At 34.0% G+C, this 24,337-nt stretch overlaps 2 protein-coding genes across 2 annotated transcripts; both read right to left on the bottom strand.

Annotated features, from left to right (window-relative positions):
* Positions 1 to 1,821: 1,821 nt before the first annotated feature.
* LOC126706788 (uncharacterized) lies at positions 1,822 to 2,753 on the bottom strand. The gene has a single exon (XM_050406336.1). It carries the CDS (start codon positions 2,742 to 2,744, stop codon positions 2,139 to 2,141), a length of 606 nt encoding a protein of 201 aa, XP_050262293.1. The 5' UTR covers positions 2,745 to 2,753; the 3' UTR covers positions 1,822 to 2,138.
* A 12,393-nt stretch (positions 2,754 to 15,146) lies between these two features.
* Positions 15,147 to 15,829, bottom strand: LOC126706761 (phytosulfokines-like). Its single transcript, XM_050406306.1, has 2 exons — positions 15,633 to 15,829; positions 15,147 to 15,529 (listed from the first exon to the last, which is right to left on the bottom strand). The coding sequence occupies exons 1-2, from the start codon at positions 15,759 to 15,761 to the stop codon at positions 15,404 to 15,406; spliced, it is 255 nt and encodes an 84-aa protein (XP_050262263.1). The 5' UTR covers positions 15,762 to 15,829; the 3' UTR covers positions 15,147 to 15,403.
* Positions 15,830 to 24,337: the final 8,508 nt, after the last annotated feature.

The following is a 24,337-nucleotide window of genomic DNA, read 5'->3' as shown; positions in this document are numbered from 1 at the left end:
ATCCTCTAGTACGATGCCTCCGTTTCCTCCATTCTCAAACACGCAAGGCCACCTTAAAAACTCTTACTTGTTAGAGTCTGAATACAACATGGGAAAAGCACAAAAGCAAGTTAATTTAGAACTGAATAATGAGAAGAAAATGATCAAATGGTATGCCCTACCCTGATCTGTAAGCGACAGTCTGATTCTCTTAAAAGCACTTATCAGTCGCATAGAAGAGAAGTTTGATCTGGTTATTGTGATCTGAACTCTGAAGCTAATTACTAATGAGATTTGTCACTTATTTTTGTTGGTTGGTTACTTTGGATAGGCTGTCCACTTGTAATAGGACTGCCAAATGGAGGTGACTTTGGTTACTCTTTATGTGTCTTTTGCAGAAATCAAATAGTGTAGTAATCACTTATTCTTTGGCTGTTCCTTTACTAAAAGGATTTGGCTGCAGATTCAGCAAAAGTGTTTGCTTAATAGAAGAATATATGGATTGTTCATGAGCTTAGGGTGGAGATTTTAGAGCGAAGCTCTGCAGACTTGCACGTGCAGCTTCCATTTTTACAAATTTCATTGCAGTGTAATGCAAAGATTTATGGTGGGAGCATAAAATCAGAGTATCATGCTATTAGAGAAGACGTAAGAGGAAGGACTAGCTGCCTTGTTTTTTCTGAAATGTTAGAAATTCTGTATTAAACAGAATCTTTGTAGCCTTTGGGGCGTCTCTTTTCTGCTTTTGCTCAAGGAGAGAGAGTAACTTAGAGGTTTTGTCTTAGCGGTTCTGGCTGTATGTCTCTTCTGTTTGGGTTTGCAGCTTCGCTGCTGCGTGTTAGTTGTGTTGTTTGAAATGTTGCTACCTCTTTTATAAAATTATGCTCATTCGTAAAAATGAAACCTTATCTACCCTTCATCTCCATTTCAAATCCTCCTCTTTTTCCAAGGGTTTCATAATTGGACATTGAACCCATTTCATATGATGAGAGTTGCTGGTGTGTCCATTTCGTCAATTTCACAGTTCAGATTAAATTTTCTATCTAGCAGTGTACAAATTACCATGTTATTTAAAATTTGAAATGACTTGACAATCTATACACCTTTAGATTTGTAAAACTTAATCTGAACCATGAAATGGACAAGACTTTAAATGGAGAGGATCCTTTTCCCCCACTAATGCTCACAAGCGAGATAAATGTATATGATCCAAGATCAGCAATAAAATGAAACTATATCAGAGAAGACAATCAAAATCAACATACCAACTGGTCGTGATATTGTTGTCACCTTTTGTCTGCCTGCTCTTCTGGTCCAATGAGACCAAGATCTGAGATCTTTTGTTGTTGGTGAGAATTGAGAGCCTACTATCCACTTAATGAATGAGACACCATCACAAAATCATTTGATAGTTAAAACTTTGCTTTGATTCAACAGCCATCTAGAGTGCAGTTGACCAACCCACCATCACGGTCACTGTCTTTGTTCCCTTTCATATACCTGCTTAGGGTCGTCAGTCCTAATTTCATCTGTCTAAACTGTGTAGAGAGCTCACACGGTAATACACATTGAACAACCACTTGTGTGGGTGTTTTTTCAAATGCTTTCTAAATACAAAGAGGCATTTTTTCAGTGCAGGTCAATTACTTCATTCCTTTCAAGCTGATAAGTCCATTTTCTAACTTGAAGACAATATTATAATGGCAATTTGTAAATGAATGCTTATTCGCAACAAGTAATGGTTTGCACGTTTGTTATGCAGAAGTATGTAACTCATCCAATTCTCTCCACCTTTCTCACTGTAAAGCTACCTAAATTAGCTTTCATATAGTAGTCTCCAAAGACTCAGAACAACAACAAATTGTTGTTGGAGCAGTTGACTAGAGCCATCATAGATAAACAATACGAAAATGTAGCAATAACATTACACAGAAATTCAAGCTAAAGCTCCTTTCATCACATCTACTTACTGGACAGTAGTCAATTTACATTACCCCCAATTTCATTTTCCCTTTCCACTAACAAAATATAGGCTGCAAAAGGAGCACCAAACAAAACAAGCTATACATACATATGCTATTACACTTCCCATCACTTTTGTTACAAAAAAGAAGAAAGTCAGCACATTGTGGCAATATCACAAACACCTAGTACTGGGTCTAATCTTCACCTCCATCATCATCTTGAACTTGATCATCTTGACCATCCCCTTCAAACCCACCTCCCAAACCACAAACCCTTTCCCACACATCCTCCGAAACAGGCACAACCGACAGCCTTGGCTGCCGAAACAGAGCAAAACCCTTCAACCCAACATCCCCTTTCATCTCCTTCAAGTCCACAGGCCTCCTCATCTCCCCCACTGCCTTCACATCCACAGCCCCACCACCATCTTCATACCACTCCTTGACAACAGTCACCACGCCGACAACACGGCGGGACTTGGAGCCAGAGTGGTAGAAGAAGCAGAGGTCACTGAGCTTCATGGACTTGAGGTACTTCTGGGCTTGCTTGTTCTTGACACCATCCCAGTTGCTCAAGCCTCCATTGGCAGCTTGGTCCTCCCATGACCACTCTCCTGGCTCTGTCTTCAAAAGCCAGAAGTGCTTGTCTTCTTTGCCCATTGTTGAAAGCTTTCTGTGTGGGTTTGTTATTGTTTGTTGAGGTTTCTTCAGAGGTCTTTGTTTGAGCAGTGGAAGAGTATTATAGCGGGAGATTGTGGAGTTTGGCGCCAAGGGATTTACTACAATAATGGTAAGGCCCATTGTTTCAGAAGTTAGAATTGGGTCTTATATTTGGGTACTAACCACCAAGTAAGTACTAGCAATATGGATTAGGATCTGGCAATGCCAACTCATATTAAACTGGGCCAAACTTTTTGGGTGAGAATATCACTGAGTTTGGGCCTATAATGTAAAATATTGATATGATTATAAAAATAAATAAAGACTTGATATTAAGGGACAAAACTTAAATACAGTATTTTAAGTGCTATTCTTTAATTTCTCTTTTAAGATTTAGTCACATGACTACTTTATTAAAAAATACATTTCCATCTTATAAAAAAAAAATAATCCGCATGGCAGAATCTTAAAAGGGAAACTTAAGGAATATCACCTAAGTATTGTATCTAACTCTTGCTCAATCTTCGAGAGGTGAGTTTAAGATTATTATCATTTTTTTAATGTACAACTTTTTAAAACCTCATTTCTTTTATATACAATTTTTTTATGCCAATTTTCAAACTAAAGCTAATGCAAATCTGGGGACAAAAATTGCAATTGGCGTTTTGCTTAATTTATGAAAGAAAAAGTTTCTTTCCAAATTAGTTTAGAAAGAGAGTCTTAAGGTATGTTTGGTTTGGATTATTTTAGGGAGGATGGAAAAAAAAAGTGAAAAATATGAGAGAAAATAGGTGAGAGTGGTGTTTGATTGGGAGGGGACGGGGAAGAGAAAATTGATGGGGCCAGCTGTTTTCCCTTTGGGCCCATCAAAACTCTATAAGTAAATTTATATAAAATACTCATTTTATCCTCTCACTTTTCTTTCTAACCAAATAAAAGAGTTTTCTATTCTCTACTTTTTCATCCCTTCAACCAAGCACACTCAAAGGAAAATTAAATATTTTCTATTCTTCACAATTTTCTATCCTTCTACTTTTTTATTTCTCCAACCAAATAGACCCTCAATCACATGCTATATCTTTTTATTTGATATGAATTTTGAAATCTAATTTTTGGATTGTATGTTTTTATTATATTTGCCGTTCTTGCAAAATTAAAAGAAGATCAAATATCAATAGCTATGTTATCAATCAAATGTTTAAATTTCAAGTTTTTAAAGTTTAAAATTATGCATAAAAAATAATTTTATTGATCAAATAGTAAGAAACATTTAATTTGAATGAATTTAATGTTCATGTTAAGAATATAAAAAATATGCAACCCAACTATTAAAATTTCAAAATTCACATTCAATAAAAAGATATAGCAAGAGTTTTTGGAGGGAAACCTTGTCCATTTATGAATTTTTTGCGGGTCCCACTTTGTGAGTCTTGGATAAAGCAGCTTATTTTTATTTATTTATTTATTTTGCTTCGGTTAACTTATTCCTTAAACACCCATAGTGACTATTTGTGGGTCCCACCTAATGTTTTTACTCAAAAGTTAACCACAATTATCTTCTTGAAAGTACCACTCTACTTTTCCTACAGTAGTTTCAGCAAAATAACAATTAACTTATTTTGTTTCTCTTTTAGCTATTTTCTACGGTACTTTCAGCAAACAATCTATATATAATATATCTATTATCTATTTATATATATATATATAAATCTAAAAGCTAAAGCGTAGTATTTATTGTTACTACACTCCAGTTGAGCCACATCATTGCCATGTCACAAAGTTTTTATTTATTTTTATTTTATTTTTGGTTTCCACTTCACACATTCCCTTTAATCAATCTCATTTTCTCTCTCTCAATTCGTCATCTTCCCATCAAACAAATGGCTAATGTTTATACTATTAATGACTTTCCTATTGAATCCAAATTGCCTTAAATTTAGAAATCAATCATTCTCTCTCTCTCTCTCTCTCTCTCTCTCTCTCTCTCTCTCTCTCTCTCTCAAACAAACGACTTCTCCCCCCATCAAAACATCCAATTGTCTCCCTTTGGCTAATGTTTATACAGTAAAGCTTTCTAAAGATACTGTTGTGAATTAAGAATAAGAAACAAATATTTCACACCAACCTACCCACAAAGCAATGGACAGGCTGAGGCCACTAACAAGGTTATATTGAATGGATTAAAGAAGAGGTTAGACGAGGCAAAGGACAAGTTGGTGGATGAGCTACCCCACACTCTATGGGCATATCGCACCACGCCGAGGAGATCGACCAGCGAAACCCCTTTTTCTGTGATGTTTAGTTCGAAGGTGGTTATCTCCCTAGAAACAAGATTCCCAACGATGAGAACCGACCAGTTCAACGATAACGGGAACGAGCAACTCCTTTTTTCTAGTCTGGACTTAATTGAAGAAATGAGGGAAATTGTCAACATCAAGTTAGCTCATTATCAGCAAAAGCTCAGACAAGGGCATGATAAAGGCATCAAGGCAAGAGCATTTGTACCTGGGGACGTAGTCCTGATGAAGGTTGTAGAAAATATGAAGAATCTAGCACGGGGGAAGCTAGGCCCCAATTGGGAAAGGTCTTATCAAGTCACATCAGTGGCAGGAATTGGAGCTTATCGCCTGGAAGACTTGGACGAAAACCCACTCCCTCGGCATGGAATGTAAATAACCTAAATAAATATTATTATTAATAAAAAGACTTAATTTTATTCATGCTTTGTATTTGGTTTTAGTTTACATTGTCTTGGTGTGTTATTACTAATACTAAGCCCGTCAAGATCTAAAGCCAAATCTAGAACAGCAAGGGCCAGCCCCAACACTAAACTTTAAAAAACAATCTAAGGGTTAAACAGAACCTTGATTAGGTTAGACTCCTCAGGTCAGTTGCCTTGGGTAAATTAACTCTAAAAAATGATCTAAGGATTAAACAGAACCTAGGCCAGGTTAGACTCCTCGGATCACCTGCCTTGGGTAAATTAACTCTAAAAAATAATCCAAAAGTTAAATAGAATCTCAGTAAGGTTCGACTCCTTGGGTTACTTGCCTTGGGTAAATTAACTCTAAAAAAATAATCCACGGGTTAAACAGAACCTTGGCTAGGTTAGACTCCTCGGGTCACCTACCTAGGTAAATTAACTCTAAAAAATAATCTATGGGTTAAACAGAACCTCGGTTAGGTTAGACTCCTCAGTTCATATGCCTTGGTTATATCAACTCTAAAAATAATTTAAAGGGTAAATGGAACCTCGGTTTTTTGATCCCTCGGGACATCTACTTTACTTAAAGTTAGTTCTTCAAATGCTTAGGACCTTTAAGATGTTCATGATGGCTTTGATTGCCTATTCTTTGGCAACTCTTCTTTTCAAAAAAAAAGGGGGGGAAGAAGAATAGAGAAAGAGAAATGCAATGCATTATGTACACGACATTTTAAAAAATAAAATAAAAAAGGCAATTTTCATTAATTATAAGATGAAGAGCTACCACTAAAAGGGTTACATAAGAAAGACAAGGAATAGGGATACAAGTCCCATTACAAAGGAATTTTGTCTAAATCTATATTTCTAACCCCTATTTCTCGATCTCCTTGTCAACCTCTCTCTCACCCTTATCCTTTTTTTGCCCACCTCTAGCTGGAGACTGAGGAGCCAGAGCAAAAGAGCTAGTTGTCAGAGCAGACGAGCTAGCAGCCTTGGTCCTAAGAGCTGACGAAAGATAATCCTCTCTGGATTCCTCAGCTCCAATGAAGGGCTCACCCTAGCCGCATTCAAAGCCTCAGCTTAGACCTGCTGACAGAATTCTCGACAGACTTCTTTAAGCTGAGGTTAAAGTTTTGCCTCGGTTTTGTCTTCTAGTGCTCGTGGGCTACCTGCTCGATCTTTTCAATTTCTTCAAGGCTTCAATATTTTCCTTAGCAATGGCCAGTCGCTCCTTTGCCTTTCAGAGATGACAGCGTTGTTTCTAGGTCTACTTCTCGAACCCAACCACAGTAGCCTCAACGCTCTTCTTGGCCTTCTCTCTCTCAGCCAGACGGGTGAAGGTCTCCTTAGCTTTCTTCTTAGCCTAAGCTTGGGCCTTAGTGGCTGCAAATTTCTTTAACTCCTCTTCTTTAAGCTGAGCCATAGCGTGGTCCATCCATTCCTTGGCGACATAGGATGCTTGAACAGCCTAAAAAAAATGAAAGGGTTAATCCAGTACTTATTGTGAAGAAAAGAATATATGTAAAAAAAAGGGTGGGTTGGAGTTAGAATTTTTACCAATGCTAAGTCCATTTTCAAGGACAAGAACACCTCATGCCTCTTAAAGTTCCTCAACTTAGACATGTCCCTGGCTAAGAGAAGTGCCTGCTCCACCGAGTTGGCCACATATCTGGCCCTCCCTTTGGCAAAGTCCCTTACAGATGCATCCGAGGGAAGGGAGGCGCCATTTAGCACTGGATTCCAGTCAGGAACCCTTGGCCAACATTCGGTGGTAACCTCAAAGCTTGTACCTTTGAGGGCACTCTACTATTGGTGGAGCCGAGCGATTTTGGCCCCTTTGGCATGCTTAGGGGGAGGCTGATCTGGGATCCCCCTTCCTCCACAGGATCCTTGCCTTGCTTCTTGTCCCTTTTTCTCTTTTTCTTGGCGGGTTCAAGGGAGGAAGACCGAAGAGAGACGAGAGTTGGAGGCCTTGGTGGAATGAGAGGCTCAGAGGGGGCCACCCCCACATGAGACTCTAGAAGTGCAAAGAGGTTGGAAGATCTTTTCTAGACCACCATCCCTTCTAGCACGTCCACAGCCTCCTAGTTGATCCTAGCTTGTACAGTTGGGCGAGCCCTCGAGCTAGTTCCTGGGCTTGTGATTAGGTCCAACTAGTCAAAGACTCCAAAATCTTCCTCAAGGTCCACAACAAAAGTTTCCTTCGCAACCTCATTTGGCTCCTCCTCAGATGGTATAGGCTCCTCCTCGGCCTCAATGGATTAGGCAACTTGTTGAGTAGTGAGGTCAACAAGAAGAGTTCCTGTGGGCGAAGGACATTTGATGAATCCCTCAACTGCAACATCTATCCTTTCAAGACGAGGATCCTTGGCCTTGATCACATTCTTCAAGGACTGGAAGCAAGTGGATATGGGGGTATATCCAAGGATGACGTGGGTAGCACAAAGTTGCCGATCGGTGTGCAGGAATATCTCGGACTTAAGGATCCTATTAAGGTCGAGGGCGTTCACTAAGTTGAAGTTCTTTGCAATGAACTTCTTTTTTTTTTTTTTAAGGAGAAAGTACATCAGAAAAACAGGGTATACGAGAAGAAGCAACTAAGCAATAAATCGTAAATAAATAAAAAATAAAAAAAATGATGTCAAAATCCTAGGCCCTTAATTACCCCACTTGTTGTTCCATCTCTAATAGGGCAATGGTATCCATCATGTCAGTCCCCTGAGACGATCAAGAAGTCCTCATCCAAGCCCTTGTTTATCTCAAGAAAACAAGAGATCAACCTAATCGTGGGAACCTTAGTCCTAAGGTAAAACCCCATATCCTTGCTATCCTGACAGCTATACACCCAGTTGATATCATGATGGGTTAAGGCCACCCTCATCTTCTCGTTCAGCCGAGCTACATTGCTTATTACTCTGAAAAGGTTTGAGGAATACTAGGTGGGGAAAATCCTAAAAAAATTAAGTCCCTCATAACCCCATCCATAGGGATCCTCATCCCCCCATCTATAAAGGCTATCATGGGGATAACTACATACCCATTCTGCCTTTGTGTACCACTCCCCTAGTTCACAATTTTCTATAGTTACTCCTGCAGGGATGTTATACCTAGCCTTGAAAGCCTCTCTCCCCTCAAGTGTGTCTACTAAGCTAGCAAATCTACCCATCTTAAAAAATAAATAAATAAATAAATAAAGCTCTATATTAAGGAAAGACTCGAAGCATTTACAAGTTTAGGAAGTTGGGCTCCTCGAGTAGCCTCTCTGAAAGTAAGGTAAAGTTTTTGGAAAATGGAGAAAATGATCTCTATCTTCCTTTATATAAGGGTGAAAAAGGAGTGGTAATTTTCCTGCCTATTCACTCTGGAAAACACCAGTTGTTGGATCTGTATCACACCGTAAAACGTGAGGCACACGCAGCCGCCTATAGCATTAATTGCAGCGTTGAGGATACCAAAACATCAGAAACGTGTCTAGGATAGTTGAAAAGACACTCCTACGTGGGAATGCACCCGGAGCGTGCCAACCTTCCTTCCTCCTACCAAAACCCCCCCTCCCCCCAATGGCAAAGGGAATGGAGTTTCAGGGGGCTATTGTGGGAGTGGGAAGCCTAAAGAAGGAAAATTATCAAATAGGCTTGACTCGAGGAGCAGTTAGGCCCAACTATTCATCAGCTCAAGTCCAGCATAATAAGGATAATCCAGATAGTGAAACCAAGGAAGGTGGCCCGCCCGAGGAGCATACGCCCTTCAGGAGACTTTAGACAAATCACCAAGGCCATAGGACTGAAGTCTGAGAAAGGAAGTAGAGACGTGCAAACAATGAGAGAATGAAGCTTCCAAATAAAGCACCCATCACCTCCACATTCAATGCACTATACCAACTCAACCTTCCACATTAATAGCAGAATAACCCTTGAACAATGCCCCCACAGCCTACATCCTACTCTACCGCCACTAGCAAAGCAGTGATGGGACAAGTATCCAAGGAAGGATTAACGACAATACAAGTGGAAGGCTATGATGCAATCCCAGTAGCTATATATAGTCAGGAAGATCCTCCTAGAATTGGAATCAAAAAAAGAATGGGAGAAAAAAAGGGAAAGGAATTAAGAATTGTATAACCGAGTTACATATGGTCCAGAGAACCATTACTCTTCGGCCAACCTAAGGAAGAACTTGAATAAGAAATTTTTTTTCTTTCTTTCTCTCATATTTCACTTAAATTGCTGTCTTAGCCTTTTTTCTTTCTTTCAATCACCAAGTAAAGCTGTTGAGACTTGAAGGTTTGGCCTTGATATCCCACCTCTACAAATTAATTGCATCAGGCTGCTTTTCAGCCCATTCCTCTTTTGAGTAGACTTGATTGCTAGTTACGCCCCTATAGGTGTAATTCTATGCTTGACATGTAAAGTAAATTGGTGCAATGAGTTATTTTAATGGTTCCCCCCCCCCCCCCCCCCCCCCTCTCACTCTCTCTCTCTCTCTATATATATATATAATCATTGTCAATCATTAGAATATCTTATGCTACTCTGTTTCTAGAACACAAAGTTTCACATGTGTGATAATATATTTAATATGGAAAGGATCCAAGAGAAGGCAACTTATAATTTCTGTGGCAATGTTTGGCCGCATGATTATTTTAAAATTAGCCGTAGGTAAAATTCCAATAAAAAAAAATAAAAAATAAAAAATCAAGAATTTGACTTAATCCCCATATTTTCAAACTGAGTCAGCTGGTTATTATTATTATTATTATTATTATTTCTTTTCAGATGGGTAAATAATTGCAGACTATTGCGTACGGCATGGTAATCACTAAATGTCAAACACACCGTCCAGAAATTCTGCAGCTCTTATTCATAACCTAATGAACTGCTTTGTCAATATATATCACATAGTCAGCCAAAACATAACTGATATCCATAATGGTCAAATATCATGGTGTCATAATCATGGATATAGGCTAACTTATAACTCTCTGCCGATTGTAGTATATCCAAACGCCGCCCGCCTAAGTAAGAATATTCTAGCCTCTAGCTCCTTTTTTTTTTTTTTTTTTTTTAAGAGGAATCTTAAATGCACCAATGCAATGCCTCTCGTTTTTGGTCAAAAGCCATGTGCCCCAAATATATGGTCCATATAGGTAGGCCATTGCTTGCTGTTTCTAGACAGAATGATTTATGGATGCTATTATTGACCATGTCGACTTGGGGCACTATTAGGTCACACCCAAAATATATCTAGTCATAGAAAATTTATGAAATGGGCGGGGATGGATACCTTATATAAGGCTAAATATTTGTAAAGAAAAGGCTGGGGCGTAGGGCTTAGTGGCGAAGAAATGAATGGTGTAATTGTAAACCCTACAGCTAGATTTCTTAAAATCACTCTCGTCTTAATAGGATAAAATTTGCCTCCAGACATGTTTGGAGCTGTGTTTTTTAATCTATTACGTACATAACAAATTATAAGATTATCTATGTATATTATTCTAACAAGTCACATGACTTTTTGAAAAAATTGTGTAACTAAAACTACATATAAATGGTCTATTCAATTGTAATATTGACTAGAGCAAACTAGCCCCAAACATTTTTCTGCCAAACTTCTTATGTACTAAATAGTAGGCGCGCACTCAGATTATCTTCACCTACAGAATTCAACCTTAATGGTTAGACAATTAATTGCTCAAGGCAAAAATCTTAACTGCAAGATGATGGTTGATAGGTACTAAAAGTCTAAAATATTAATGGTAAGGGTACTCAAGGGTTGATTTGAGTTTGAGGTCAACCTACCGCTTAATCCAATTTCTTTGGGTGAGAAACTAGGGGCGGCTCCATCTATAAATTAGGGTGGTCATAGGTGATAGTACCACCCTGGTTTGAAAAAAAATTGTATATATATACACTTGCAAGAAAAATATTATACTAAACTAACCTATTTTAATCACTCTAATAAATGTTGACTGCCCTAACTTTGTAACCACAAGAATTTAAGTTCAAAAAAAAAAAAGTAATGCTACATTCACAACATTTTTATAATAACTTCACAAACAATCCTATGTGATAAGCTGTTACTAATTCTAATTTGGACCCTATATTTGATATCACTGTAACCCACCAATAACAGACTATCGCATAAGACTTTTTTGTGAAAATATTGTAAATATAGTATAACTCCAAAAATAATTTTTTCCCCTCAAACATAATCCTTAACCCCTTTAAAAAAAGGTATAAATAACAATAATAAAAATTAGCTCAAATAACAACAAAAACAATATTTGACCAAACAGCTAGTGAACAAATTATTCAACAAAAATCCTAATTCAAAAACAAAAAAATAAAAATAAAAATATGTCATTCAAATTTTTAACATGTTTAATCCATTACATAAAAATAATCTTTAATTTCATTTTTCCTTAAAAATGTACTAAGAGAAATATTATAGTCATAAGTTCTCCTTGACGATGCTGGCAATTATGCTCTATTTGGCTTTGCAATTGCAATAATTTTTCTCTTTTCAGTGACTCGACTCACAGTTGTAGCAAATATTATCTGTTTCTTTTTCTCATTCTCTCCTTCTCTTCCTCCCCCCCCCCCCCCCCCCCTTTCAATTTTTTCTTCTCTATTATTATTTCAAATCTCTCTCACTTTATTACTCTTATCTCAGGATTCTCAGTTCTCATTTTATCTCTTATCAGTTCATTTTTTTCTCTTTACTATTAAAAAGAAATTATAATACTTTATGCATTTGCGTGTGCATGTGTGTATGTGTGTGTGTGTTTTTTTTGTACCATTGATATATTCAAGTTATCTCTATATTAAATTTTCTACAATCTAAATTTCTTAGTGATCAGCCTTTAAACAAATTTTAGAGCCACGCCACTATGGGAAACTCTCCCACCCATGTTGAATTGATGGTTCGAGTGAAACCATAGTCAAGCCTTGGGAGGTCATTGATTACATTAGATTTCCATATGAATTTACTCTAAAAACACAATATATATATATATATATATATGTATATATATATATATAAATTCTAGATTTATACAGATCTAATTTCAATCTCACCAAAAGCAAATACAAGTAACTTCCCCCTAGATTTGCTACACCAATTATTAGAATTGCTCATTAGGACCAATTGTTTGTTGTTCTGAAACCATTCCGTGCTTCCAGCACACCAACAAGGTTTTTTCTGCATGCAACTAAGTGGTGACTACTTAGTAACCACCATATACTATGTTACTTCGACCTATATTTACACATATGCAGTGCCTATGGTCAAGCCCATCTAATGCTACCATGGTCCACCACTACACATGTTGCCCAGGAGCTAGTCCACATTTACAAAGTCAATGCTATTGGGAATAATACACAGTAATATAGGAAGAAGTTATTCAAATAATAATAATAATAATAATAAAAATAAAGAAAGAACAAGAATAACACAAAAGACAAACATAAATAGATAACTTGGAGGCACAAAATTGTTATCCTTAGACAATATTTGCCCCTACACTCTTGTTGCTAATGAGTTATCGCAAATTTGTCCCCAAGATACAACCAAGTTGTTGGGTTCTACAAATAGGAATTCTAGATAATAACCACAAGATTTCTAGTATTTCTCTCTAACTTACTATTTTGTGGAGTTATTTTTCAAGAGAACATAAGTCTCTATTTATACCCATAGGGTTATATTTTATCAAAAGGTATGTATGGAGAGTTAAAATGTTTCATAAAACTGTTCACAAGGTTTGAAATTTCTTCAAACTTTCTGAACAGTCACAAGAAAATTCTGCAGAAAATTCAGTTTTTTCCAGTTTCAATCGGTTGAAAGTTCCTTTCGATTGATCGAATGCTCTTTTCGATCAATCGAACAGGAATCGAATAATGATCGAATCATCCAGAGACTTCAAGATTATTTTCTCCATCATATCGATCGATCGAGTAAAAGTTTTAACCGATCAAAAATACTGAATTTTGAATTTTCACTTAGAAAATTCCAGAACTTGAATTTTCACTTTATCGACTTTATGAAACAATACTCTCCAAACTCAAACATCATTATTACAACCTATCCATATATATACCTATATATATAACAAATGTCATGCAGCTAACATAGCCTATTTGTGTAGTTATACACCACCAAAAGAGGCAGAACAACCTGCTGCAGCCCAAAACCTTGCTAAGCTTATGGCTTTGCCTCCCTTGTGCCCATAAATTTGAGTGTCTAGCATGAATACATGCACATCATATCGTCTGTGAGATTGAACCAATTCTAGTTTTTAAGCACGAAAATCATCAAATTTGACAAGATGTGGCCATAAAAATCTAGGACTAAAGATATTGCCAAAACAGTAGTTTTCTAAAGAATGTGTTTCTTATTCGTTTGGTAAGGTACTCCTGCAGGTATAGCAACAATAAAAGTATTGTTTGTAGCGCAGAGCTTAAGACACATGGTTAATAGTTGTTGATGACACCATCAAACAGCAGGGTAATGGTGATTGCTGTGCCTGTAACAGTGCTTGCATTTATCATATAATGATAGGAGACCAATAATTTGACCGTTGTGCAGAGCTCAAGTAGATTGAATGACAATGCAGACAACAATGTTTAGGCCAGACCTCCTGTTTTTATGGCTATGAAGGCATTTCTTTGTTTAAAGAAAAACTTCTTTCAAAAAAAAAATCTGTCTTTGTTTGGAAGTGACCTCAATGAGGACAATGAAATTCCGGAGGGAAAACTTAATAAAAAGAACAGGTTAGAGAAAGAAAACAAGAATAGTTGGGATAAGTCAATCTTAATTAGATCTTGACTATTATATGACATAGAGAAAGTATTATATATGAAGATATCTATACTTGCTTGTGTCATCGATTAATCTTTCATTGTACGTGTCTTTATTGCTGACAACAAAGTAATTACCATTTCAACTAATTTTATCAAGGAATGGTAAACAACTTCATAATTGATCAAAGGAATTTGGTTTTACAATCTTTCACGAAACAATGTCAAATGGGTTATTGCAATATATAAAATTCATGACCTTTTGATCATTGTTTTCTAGGACAATGACGTGCCAGGTTTTCATTGCAATATATAAAATTCATGACCTTTTGATCATTGTTTTCTAGTACAATGACGTGCCAGGTTTTCTTGTCTAGTTAAGATCACATTTATTTTTTTTTCTAATTATATCGAAAGCTTGGTGATGTAGTCCTTGACCTTGTAAATGGTAGATAAGTTGGTCAGACCATATGGTTCCAAGAAAAAGTCGACCTTTGTTACGTACAAATGAAGGTGAAAGTCTACTTAGATGAAGGTACACCATGGCTTTTTTGTTTACACATGAAAGAGTCCTGTAGAACTAAGAATTTTGTAGGAGGGAATCATATCAAATTATAGTTCCACGACAAAAAAGAATCAACGCGTCCAATTTCATAATAGTCTTTTATATTAAAGTAAGAAATAATTTTACGACATAATCATATTAGGCAATGATTTTGATGGTAAAATATATATTCCCCCCTCTCTCACTACTTATGCTTATTGTTTCAATGGTCACCTGCATCTATATATTCAGCCTAAAATTGAAGTTTTTTTTTTTTTTTTTTTTGTGGGGGGGGTAAAATTAACAATTTAATAGATGTTGCTTAAATTTCAAGAAACCACTGATTAATCAAGTACAAAATTTAATCTGATTTGAAAAGGAAATTTCAACATTCAAATTATATAATATATGTAAAAATTGGTATGCTAATTTCACCCTTTTTTTTTCTTCATCAAAATATGCGTATTTGTAACCATGGAGGCCTAAAAGAGAAGAAGAAAGAAACTGAAAGAGGAATCTTCATAAGAAAGTATCTCTACCTAATTTACACAGGAATATAAATATCTCTATACCAATACAGACAAACTCTATCCCTACAAGAAAGAAAAACAAAACAATGGGTGATCGATACAGAACAAATACTTGACTAAGCTCTTGAAACATAACCTATGGTAGCTATTACTACATAGCATATATGAAATTACAGGCACATACACATAACCCAGAAATTATCAGAATTAATACAGTAAGACAAATTTCATGGCTTGTGCTTCTGAGTGTAGATGTAATCAAGGTGAGCCGCAAGTGTTCTTCTCTCTAAGCACTCTTCTTTCCCAACTCCTTCACAAAGATCCTCCACCATAGCCTTCTCTAATTCAGCATCCTTCAAAACAAAACAAAAAATTAAGCAAACCCCATAAAAGATTCATCAAAAAACTACTAGTTAAAGTTGGTTTTGATATAATAATATTAGGAAATTTGTGTACCACATGTTGAGTATCGATCTTGATTGGAGTGGCATCGGAAAATTTGGGCTCAGGGCGGGCAGTGGCGTAGGTTAGCGTGAAGAAGAGGAGGAGAGCAACCATGCAAATGGTGCTGAGCTTTGACCACATTTTGATACTCTCTGGAAGACTAGAACTGTCAAAGGAGCATGAGACACGGAGAGAAGGGACTGTGTGGCATGAATTTATAGGGATTTATGAGGGGCCGAAGTTGGAATAATGAAACAAGGTTTTACTGTTTTAGAGAAATATAATATAACTCATTAATAATAATAATAATAATAAACAAAAAGGAAAGTGAGATAAGGACTTGTTGAAAATTATGAGAAATTCTAGTAGTATGATAAGATCAGTAAGCCAAAAACTACCCTTTTATTTTCTTCATGGTCTTTTAACTCCATTTTCTCATTTGAAAAAAAAAATGTAATAAGTAAAATTTTTTTTTTTTTTTTTTTTTTTTTAGGGTGTGGGGGGGGGGGGGGGGGGGGGGGGGGCGCCTAGTTTTAGACCTTAGGAATTCAACTTTTTGGAGCAATAACTTGGTACAAAAATATTGCAAGTTAGAACAGGATCAAAAAGATAATCGAAAAATCTTGTTACACATTCAATATTGCAAACTTTATCCACACTTACTTTTGAATTTGTTTTTTTTTATTTCATACTGTGAAATCATATTTTAAAGACATGATTTCACAATTTACAATTTTAACATGTGACAATATATATACAGTGAATATATAATAAGGAGTATGTGATTATTATTACTCAAAGTTAGTTGCTAATTTCGGATGACCTTTCCATCACACACCGCATAGGCATAACACAAACACAATCAGTAAAGTAGGAACATGCTTGGAATGTATTTGACACATTTAATTTCAAAATTTTCTCTATTTGTATTTCATTAATTTAAAGATAAATATGGTGTCATATTATTTAAACTTTGAATCATTTTTTATTTGATATAATAAAATTTTAGTTGAGGTGGCGCCACTTGCACTATATAAATCATAAGCGAGTAATTACATAAATTTTTACTTTGCAATTGACCATTTCCATTCAAAACAAATGAAGAGAATCTTTTTCCATTTATTACTACATCGTTTACGAGTTGACATTGTCTATACTATAATAGTTCCCCTCTCTCTCTCTCTCTCTCTCTCTCTCTCTCTCTCTCTCTCAAGTGATTTAATCTTAGGGTGTGTTTGTTTGAAGGTGAAATAGAGTAGATGGAAAACTTTAGAGAGAAAATAGGAAGAAAAACTTTTTGGAGTGTGTTTGGTTAGGTGTGAAGGAAGGAAAATAAATGGTGGGATCTAGGTGTTTTCTTTTCGAGTCTACCAAAAAGATTTCTCTCCAAAATGGAGAGAAAACTGAAAAAAAAAAAAAAAAAAAAAAAAAAAAAAAAAATTAGACATCATTTTTGGACAAAAATTTCCTTGTGCAACTACATATGGGCTTGTCCACGTTGCTCTTTTTCATTTTTCATTTTTTCTTTTTCTTTTTCTTTTTCTTTCCTCACGTTGCCTTTTCTTCCTTTTTTTTCTTTTTTTAAATTTATTTACTGGGCAGGCTTCCTAGTTCCTAAGAGGGTGTTTGGTCATTGATTTCAAAACATATTGTTTAGTGTTTAAACACTAAACAATATTGTTCAAAAACAAAAAAAATATGTTTGGTCATTGATTTCAAAAAATATTGTTTAAAAAATATTGCTCAAAACATATGTTTCAAACAATAGTTTTTGAAATCAGCTTGGGACTGATTTTGAACAACAAAAACCATTGCTGAGTGGCATTTTTGTAATTAAGTTGAACAGTACCGGTCAGCTTTTTCACCCACACTGAACAGTACCGGCAGCATTTAAACAATATTTTATATTTTTTTTGTACTTTGCTGATTTAAAAAATATTTATTTTGTACTTTATTCAGCTTTTTTTTACCATCTAACACACACATACCAAACACATATTTTATGTTTTTGAACACTGAAACATGTTATTTAAATCATGATACCAAACACATTTTTTTGTTTTATAAACACTAAAAACATATATTTCAATAACACTTTTTAAACTACAATTTTCACATCTTTTTAAATAATAATTTTTGAACTCTATAACCAAACGGGCCCTAAACGTCCAGTTCCCATACTTTTCTTCTTCTTCTTCTTTTGCTTTCTTTTGTGTTTTTTTTCTTTTTTTCTTTTTTGTTTAGATGTGATTTTTTTTTCTAGACGTGATTTTTTTTTTATAATAAATTTAGGTGATTGATGTTTTTTTTGGTTGCTTATCTCTTTTGGTTTAAATTGAGCATCATTTTTTAATAAGGGTATATTCGTAAATTTATACAAACTCATTTTTTTTCATCTTTCCACTTTTTCACTCCCAATCAAACAAAAAGGAGGGAAATTAAAATCTTTATATCCTCCCACTTTTCCACCCCTCCAACTAAACTGGCCCTTAAGGAGAGAGTAAGAAGAGATTCGAATTAGTAACCCCCACTTTATGAGGCGTGATTTCCAACCAATTGATAACCTCAATTCTTACTAGTGTAATTGAGTTAGCAAGATGATACAAATATTTTCAAACATATCATATTGGGAGGTTTTTATTTATTTATTTTTTTTTTTTTTATAATATATCTGAAGATGAATATAAAAATGATGTTGAAGGCCAAGAAATTTAACAAGATGGAAAGGAGACAAATTTCTGTGACTCAAAAATATTTAAAGAGGTGTGAAAGAATATATCAATGGGAAACCAAATACTAACTCTTAAGCCTAAAGAGAGAATTTATGTTACTTTAAAAGATTTTTAAAAACTCAAATTAGACCTACCGGAGGTTTTCACATTGTTAGTCAGCAGGAATAAATGTGCTTTTAAGTTGTAATATCTAATCTAATTGGAACCATCCTTTGCCTTGTGTTTTTGGACTTTTTCTCTTTGATTTCTAGAACAATAGTGACCCTTTAAAATTGATTACTCCAATCGCATCTTTACATCGACCTCAACGATTAAATATGTCTACAAATTCCATTCGGATCAAAATTCAAAATGGTTTTTGCTAACCAATTGTCTACCGTTGCATTTAATATTTTATTAAAGAATCTTGACAATGGGTGTGTATAGGATATTTGTTAATTGATCGTTTAAAAACATTTTGATATTACCTTTATTGAAAATATTTTTCAAAAAAATCAATTACTATTTTCATTTTCCATAAAAAAAAAAAAAAAATTTTAAATTTCCTAAATCAATGTCTTTAGAGCACCTATTAAATTTCCCTTTTATTAGATAATATTTTATATATTTTTCAAAAAATAAATTCAAACTATACATATACCTTCAACAACCATAATGGATTTATACGTGTAAATTAATGAATAGTTAACAAATGTATTTTCTTATTTGAAAAATGTGCATTATTTGATTAAAAATAAAATGTACATTACAATTAATAATTAGGTATTTATTATGTTTTGACAGCTTTATGGGTCATGTTAATGAGTGCGCTTAGAGCAATGGTTAACAATCTATTTTAGAAAAGTCTTGACACCATTTTTATGGGAAATAAAAAAACTGTTAAAACATTAATTTCTTTTTCTTTTTCTATAAAAACTTTCTTTAAATGGATTATTAATCATTGCTTTAAGGGCATCCGTTAGTATTTCTCTTTATTAATTATTAATCCTTAATTTGAGCACTTAACCCAATCAAAATTACTTGCGGCAGTGAGTCTGTGACACTAAAGTAATTTGACAAAAACAAACACGAGTTGCATCAAATTCAGGGAACAGAGTTGTAATGCACAATTATGATGATTTTGGTTGTAGTCCATATAGAGTTTTAGTGGAGCTTTTTGCCTAAAAATGTGATATTGAATCATTGGTTCCTTTAATAAATGGAGCCTTGCTCATAAATCATAATTCTCTTTGAACTTTGAAAGAGTGTCACCTCAAAAAACACAGAAAAGTTTGAACTTTGAAGAAGTGGAGGACCAACAACAGTAAAATCGGCAGCTTGATGCAACGAAAGGGTATAAAGATTAAAGAGTGGACCGTTCTTTATAAAATAAAATTAATTAATGATTGCTGGCGGGGTTGGTGGCTTAAAAGTTTAAAAGAGAAAAGTAAAAGAATCTAAAGCATGAGATTGAGAATATTAATTTAATTGGTAATGAAATTAAGAAGCTTCCACTGTTCTACCTCACGGGGTGTTCTTCTTTTAAGGACAACGGTGCCCATTCTTGATTTTTACCATTAGATATTGCAGTTGAAAGTTGAGACTATTTTCATGTCAAGTAAGATTTGGTGGCTAGCCTCATATTTTAAAAGCCAAAATATGCATTTGACTTATTCCCACCCTTTTTTAATACATTTTGGCTTTTCTACTAAAATCATTCATTACAAGACACAAATACTAATATTTGTGTTTTACACCTACCATAGAGAATTAGTTTTAAGGAAAAAATTATTTATGAAAGATTAATATTAATACTAACAATATTCTTAGATTAACTTAAAATTATTTACTTATTTGTTGAAAGTTGATAAAATATCATTGTATTTGTGCCTTTAAAAAATGAGTATTTAAAAAAATTGTACATCAAAATAATAAAATTAATCCAAATGTATATTAAATCATTTGTTTTGCTGGTATTGTACAAGTCTTTGTTTTTTTATTTTTGGCTAACGTGTATTGCACAAGTGTCAAGAAATACAGGTTTATGCTTTTTTTATTTATTTATTCTTTTAAGGATGTAAGGTGGGCGCTCTCTCTCTCTCTCGTGAATAACGCAATCTAGTAAAATACTTTAGTTTTTTTTTTTTTTTTTTTTTTTTTTTGGGGGGGGGGGGGGGGGGTGAGTCAGTAAATAAAAGCTAATGCTCCTTTTTTTTTTCTTTTTTTCTTTTTTTTTCTTTTTTTAATCATCTCATTGATTGCGTTTGCATAACGTTGATTAGATGTCAAGTTACAAACTTAAAATTTGATTATTCAATATTCAAAATCATGCAATTATGATAATAATAATAATAATCATTATATATATAGTTAAAGTTAAAGTTAAAGTTTAGAGAAAGTTGGAATTCAATTTTGTGTCATGTGTCTTATTTAGTTTTTAAATTTTTGTGTTAAGTGAATTATTAAGTTTAAAAATTAAAGAGTCAAAATTCAATTAGATTCTAAATTGAACTTCAATTGAAGTTCAATTTTGCGTCACATATCTTATCTAATTTTTTAATTTTTGTAATAAGTGAATTATTAAGTGCAAAAACCAAAGAGTCCAAACTCAATTAAATTCTAAATCATTTCATATATAAAATGAGAAATCATTACATATTTTAAAAATTCATAGATTAAAAAATGTGTAAGTTGTAACTTTAGTACTGGGTAAAATTTGAATTCATATATATGTGTAATTGTGATTGTTTCTAAATGTCCTTGTACATATTCATCAGGTTATACACTAATTATTATTATTATTATCATACGGTTAGTCACAACTCGCAACAATGGAGAGGAGGATTCCACCCTTTGTTCTTTTAAAGAACAGCAGAAAATATCCCTTAAGTCTTAACTACAATTATCTTGACAAAACATGCAATTATGAAAACGCTTACATGTGAAACAATATTTTTATCACCTTTTATTGGTCTTGTAGAGCAAATAGAAATAGGAGTATATATGATCTTTTTGGGACAAAAGCCAAGAAGAATCCATTCATCAAGAGTGTTATTTGGGTTTAATCCATAATTATGTTCTTAAGTTCAGCCAGAAACTCTTTTAATTCATTGTTATGCCATCTCTCAATCATCTTAGTCAGACATCAGAGCAATAAAAAACAATATGATGGTGAGACACCGCATGTTTCTTGTGTATACCTAAAAGCAAATTTGCCTGCCCTAAATAAGACAGATGCTTATGTTATGCTGGTTTACCAAAGTGAATCATGCCACATATATTGGCCAACCCCATCTACTAAAGTGGAGAAACTGAACCTTCCCTCATCTCAATTCTCAACAATGGTGTGCAAAGAGGGATGGGATGTGATTGGATTGGATTGGACCACAAAGTTATGCTGGGTCTCTCTCCATTTTGGTGGAGGGTACATCAGCACTTGCGTCTCTTCATTAAAAGCTAAAGTTTTAGTGGATATCTTGTGGCTATTAGCCAAAGATTGAAAGAAAAAAACAAAAACAAAAACAAAATTTCAAGTACTAGAAGGACCATTCAATTATACCCATAAGAAGTTATCAATATCTTTGACTAAGGGAAAATTTTCGTAAATGCTTGGAGGGAGGAGAGAAGAATACGAGAAAAGGATGGATGTATTTGCACATAAATTTGAGCATATCTTATAGAATGTAAAATTTTAACCCTTTGGAGAGTGGAGACCTTGCCATGCTTAGTTCAAAATAAAACAGGAAAAAATTTTAAAATTTTAAACAATCTGTTTGTCAAATTTTAGTAGAAGAAACATATGTGGGTTAAAATTGGTTTAACAAAATTAAGGGATCTTTATTGGGATCACTGTTTGTCCCCATCTATTATCCTTTATATAAAAATAAAAAAATAAATCGTTTTTTAAAGCCGAAAAGAATATCACAAAGATTACTTTATTTCAATAACACATTTGAAGTTCTTCCAAGTTTATCAAAAGTTATAAATTCTTCCAAGAATAACAATGTAATTTGGTACAATAAAAAAATCTAAGAAAATTACAAATTAGTATGACTTACTTATCATATTACAATACCAAATGCCATAACTTTCCTTTCTTATTTACTAAAACCATTTTTTCCCTCTCTTCCCACTGGCATTTTCTTTTTATTTTGTTAGTGATCCTACTTGTAAGAACTGTGGGCATGTGAAAAAAACAAAAAAAATTGTTCAATAGTTTGAAAAGACCAAAAGAGTTTAAAGCATTGTGATACAATAATAAAAATAATACCAAAAAAGCTATTGGAAAAGAAACAAGAGGGTGATTGAATATGTTCATGAAACAATAATATTATTGGAGAATCAATTTAATTTTATGTCATGATGATCTATTATGGAAGTTATTTTCTTACTTAGATGTCTAATGGAAATATAAAGTAGCCTGTAAAAATCTTCATGTGGTTTTTATTACCTAAAGAAAGCATATATGATATGATCCTTAGAGAGGTTATGTTGTGGGTTTTAGAAAAGAAATGAGCTCCTCTAAAGTATATAAAGTTGATTAAGGATATGTATAATGAAATTGTAACTAGTGTGAGAATGAGTGGATTCACAAATGAGTTTCCTATCACTACAAGTTTGCATCAAGGATTAGCATTAAGTATGTATCTCTTCACAATAGTGATTGATGTGCTCACTAAATCGATTCAAGAGGAAACCCTTTTGTGTATGCCTTTTGCAATTGATATAGTTTTGGTGGATTAAACTAGAAGGAGAGTTAATGCCAAGTTAGAAATTTGGCAAAATGCTCTAGAATCTAAAGGCTTTCAATTAAGTAGAACTAAAATAAAATATATGGAATGTAAATTTAGTAAAGTAGATATAGAGATGAAGGGGCAGTAAGATTTGACGATCAAGAGATACTAAAGAGTAAAGAGTAAGAACTTTAGATATTTGTTTTTATCATTCATAAAGATGGAGAGAATGAAAAAGATGTAAATCATAGTATAAAAGCAAAGTGGTTAAAGTGGAGAAGCACATCAAAAGTCTTGTATGATCATAGAATACGTATTAAATTGTAAGGAAATCTTATAAGACTACCATAAAACCAACTATACTCTTAGGTACTGAACGTTTAGTTGTTAAGAAACAACATATTCATACAAAGAACGGAGCTTTGTTTTTTAATTTGACTTGGTAAATTTTGGAAAATGATGAGAAACCTAATGGATTGGAATCCTGTAGATTTCTTAAGACTCTTAAAATCCTATTTATGTATTAAGAAATTGAGTTTTACCACATTAGCTAGCACTATTTTAATATTTATTTAAATTACTAATAGGGTGACAACCACTCATTTGGCAATGAAGGGAAAGGAGTATAAGAATTACAACATGGTTTTTTTTTATTCAATAGTTACAACAGTGAGAAGGAATTTGAGCTCTGATTTTCTTTCCAAAAAAAGAACAAACTATTCCACTAAACTACAAGACTCTTGGCAAAATACAACATTGAGTTACTTTAAAAACTTTAAAGGATGTTAATCCAACCAGAATAATCTTAGTGTTCCAATTAGGTACTATAAATAAACTCAATTAGGCAACGTGGTACATTTGGATATAATTAACTACATATCTCAACAGATGAGTTGAGTCATTCAATGTCTATATGTAAACCACATGAATTGATGCGGAAAGAGATTGAAAACTGAAAGTGCGGCGAACTATCACTGCTAAAATAAATCAAAAAAAAAAATGGAGAGAGATGAACAACGGAGATTTTTTATTCTGTATCACCGCGTATTACACAAAACGAAAAAGCACCCACAACTTGCAAACAAGCTATCAAGCTCACAAATTTCATATAGGATAAGCCTGACCCAAATTCGCTTGCGTAATACTTGATGCTTTGGCCAACCTACATTCTTAATTTATACAACTATAATCAACACAATCATAGAATTTTTACTTTCCCTCGCATAAGGCTAATATATTAGATTTCCAGAGAATATTGATCATTGGGTGCAAA

Source organism: Quercus robur, chromosome 11, assembly GCF_932294415.1.
Source record: "Quercus robur chromosome 11, dhQueRobu3.1, whole genome shotgun sequence".
In the NCBI taxonomy this organism is placed as follows: Eukaryota; Viridiplantae; Streptophyta; class Magnoliopsida; order Fagales; family Fagaceae; genus Quercus; species Quercus robur.
Note: the sequence above shows the minus strand (reverse complement) of the source record. Positions and strands in the feature narration are given on the sequence as shown.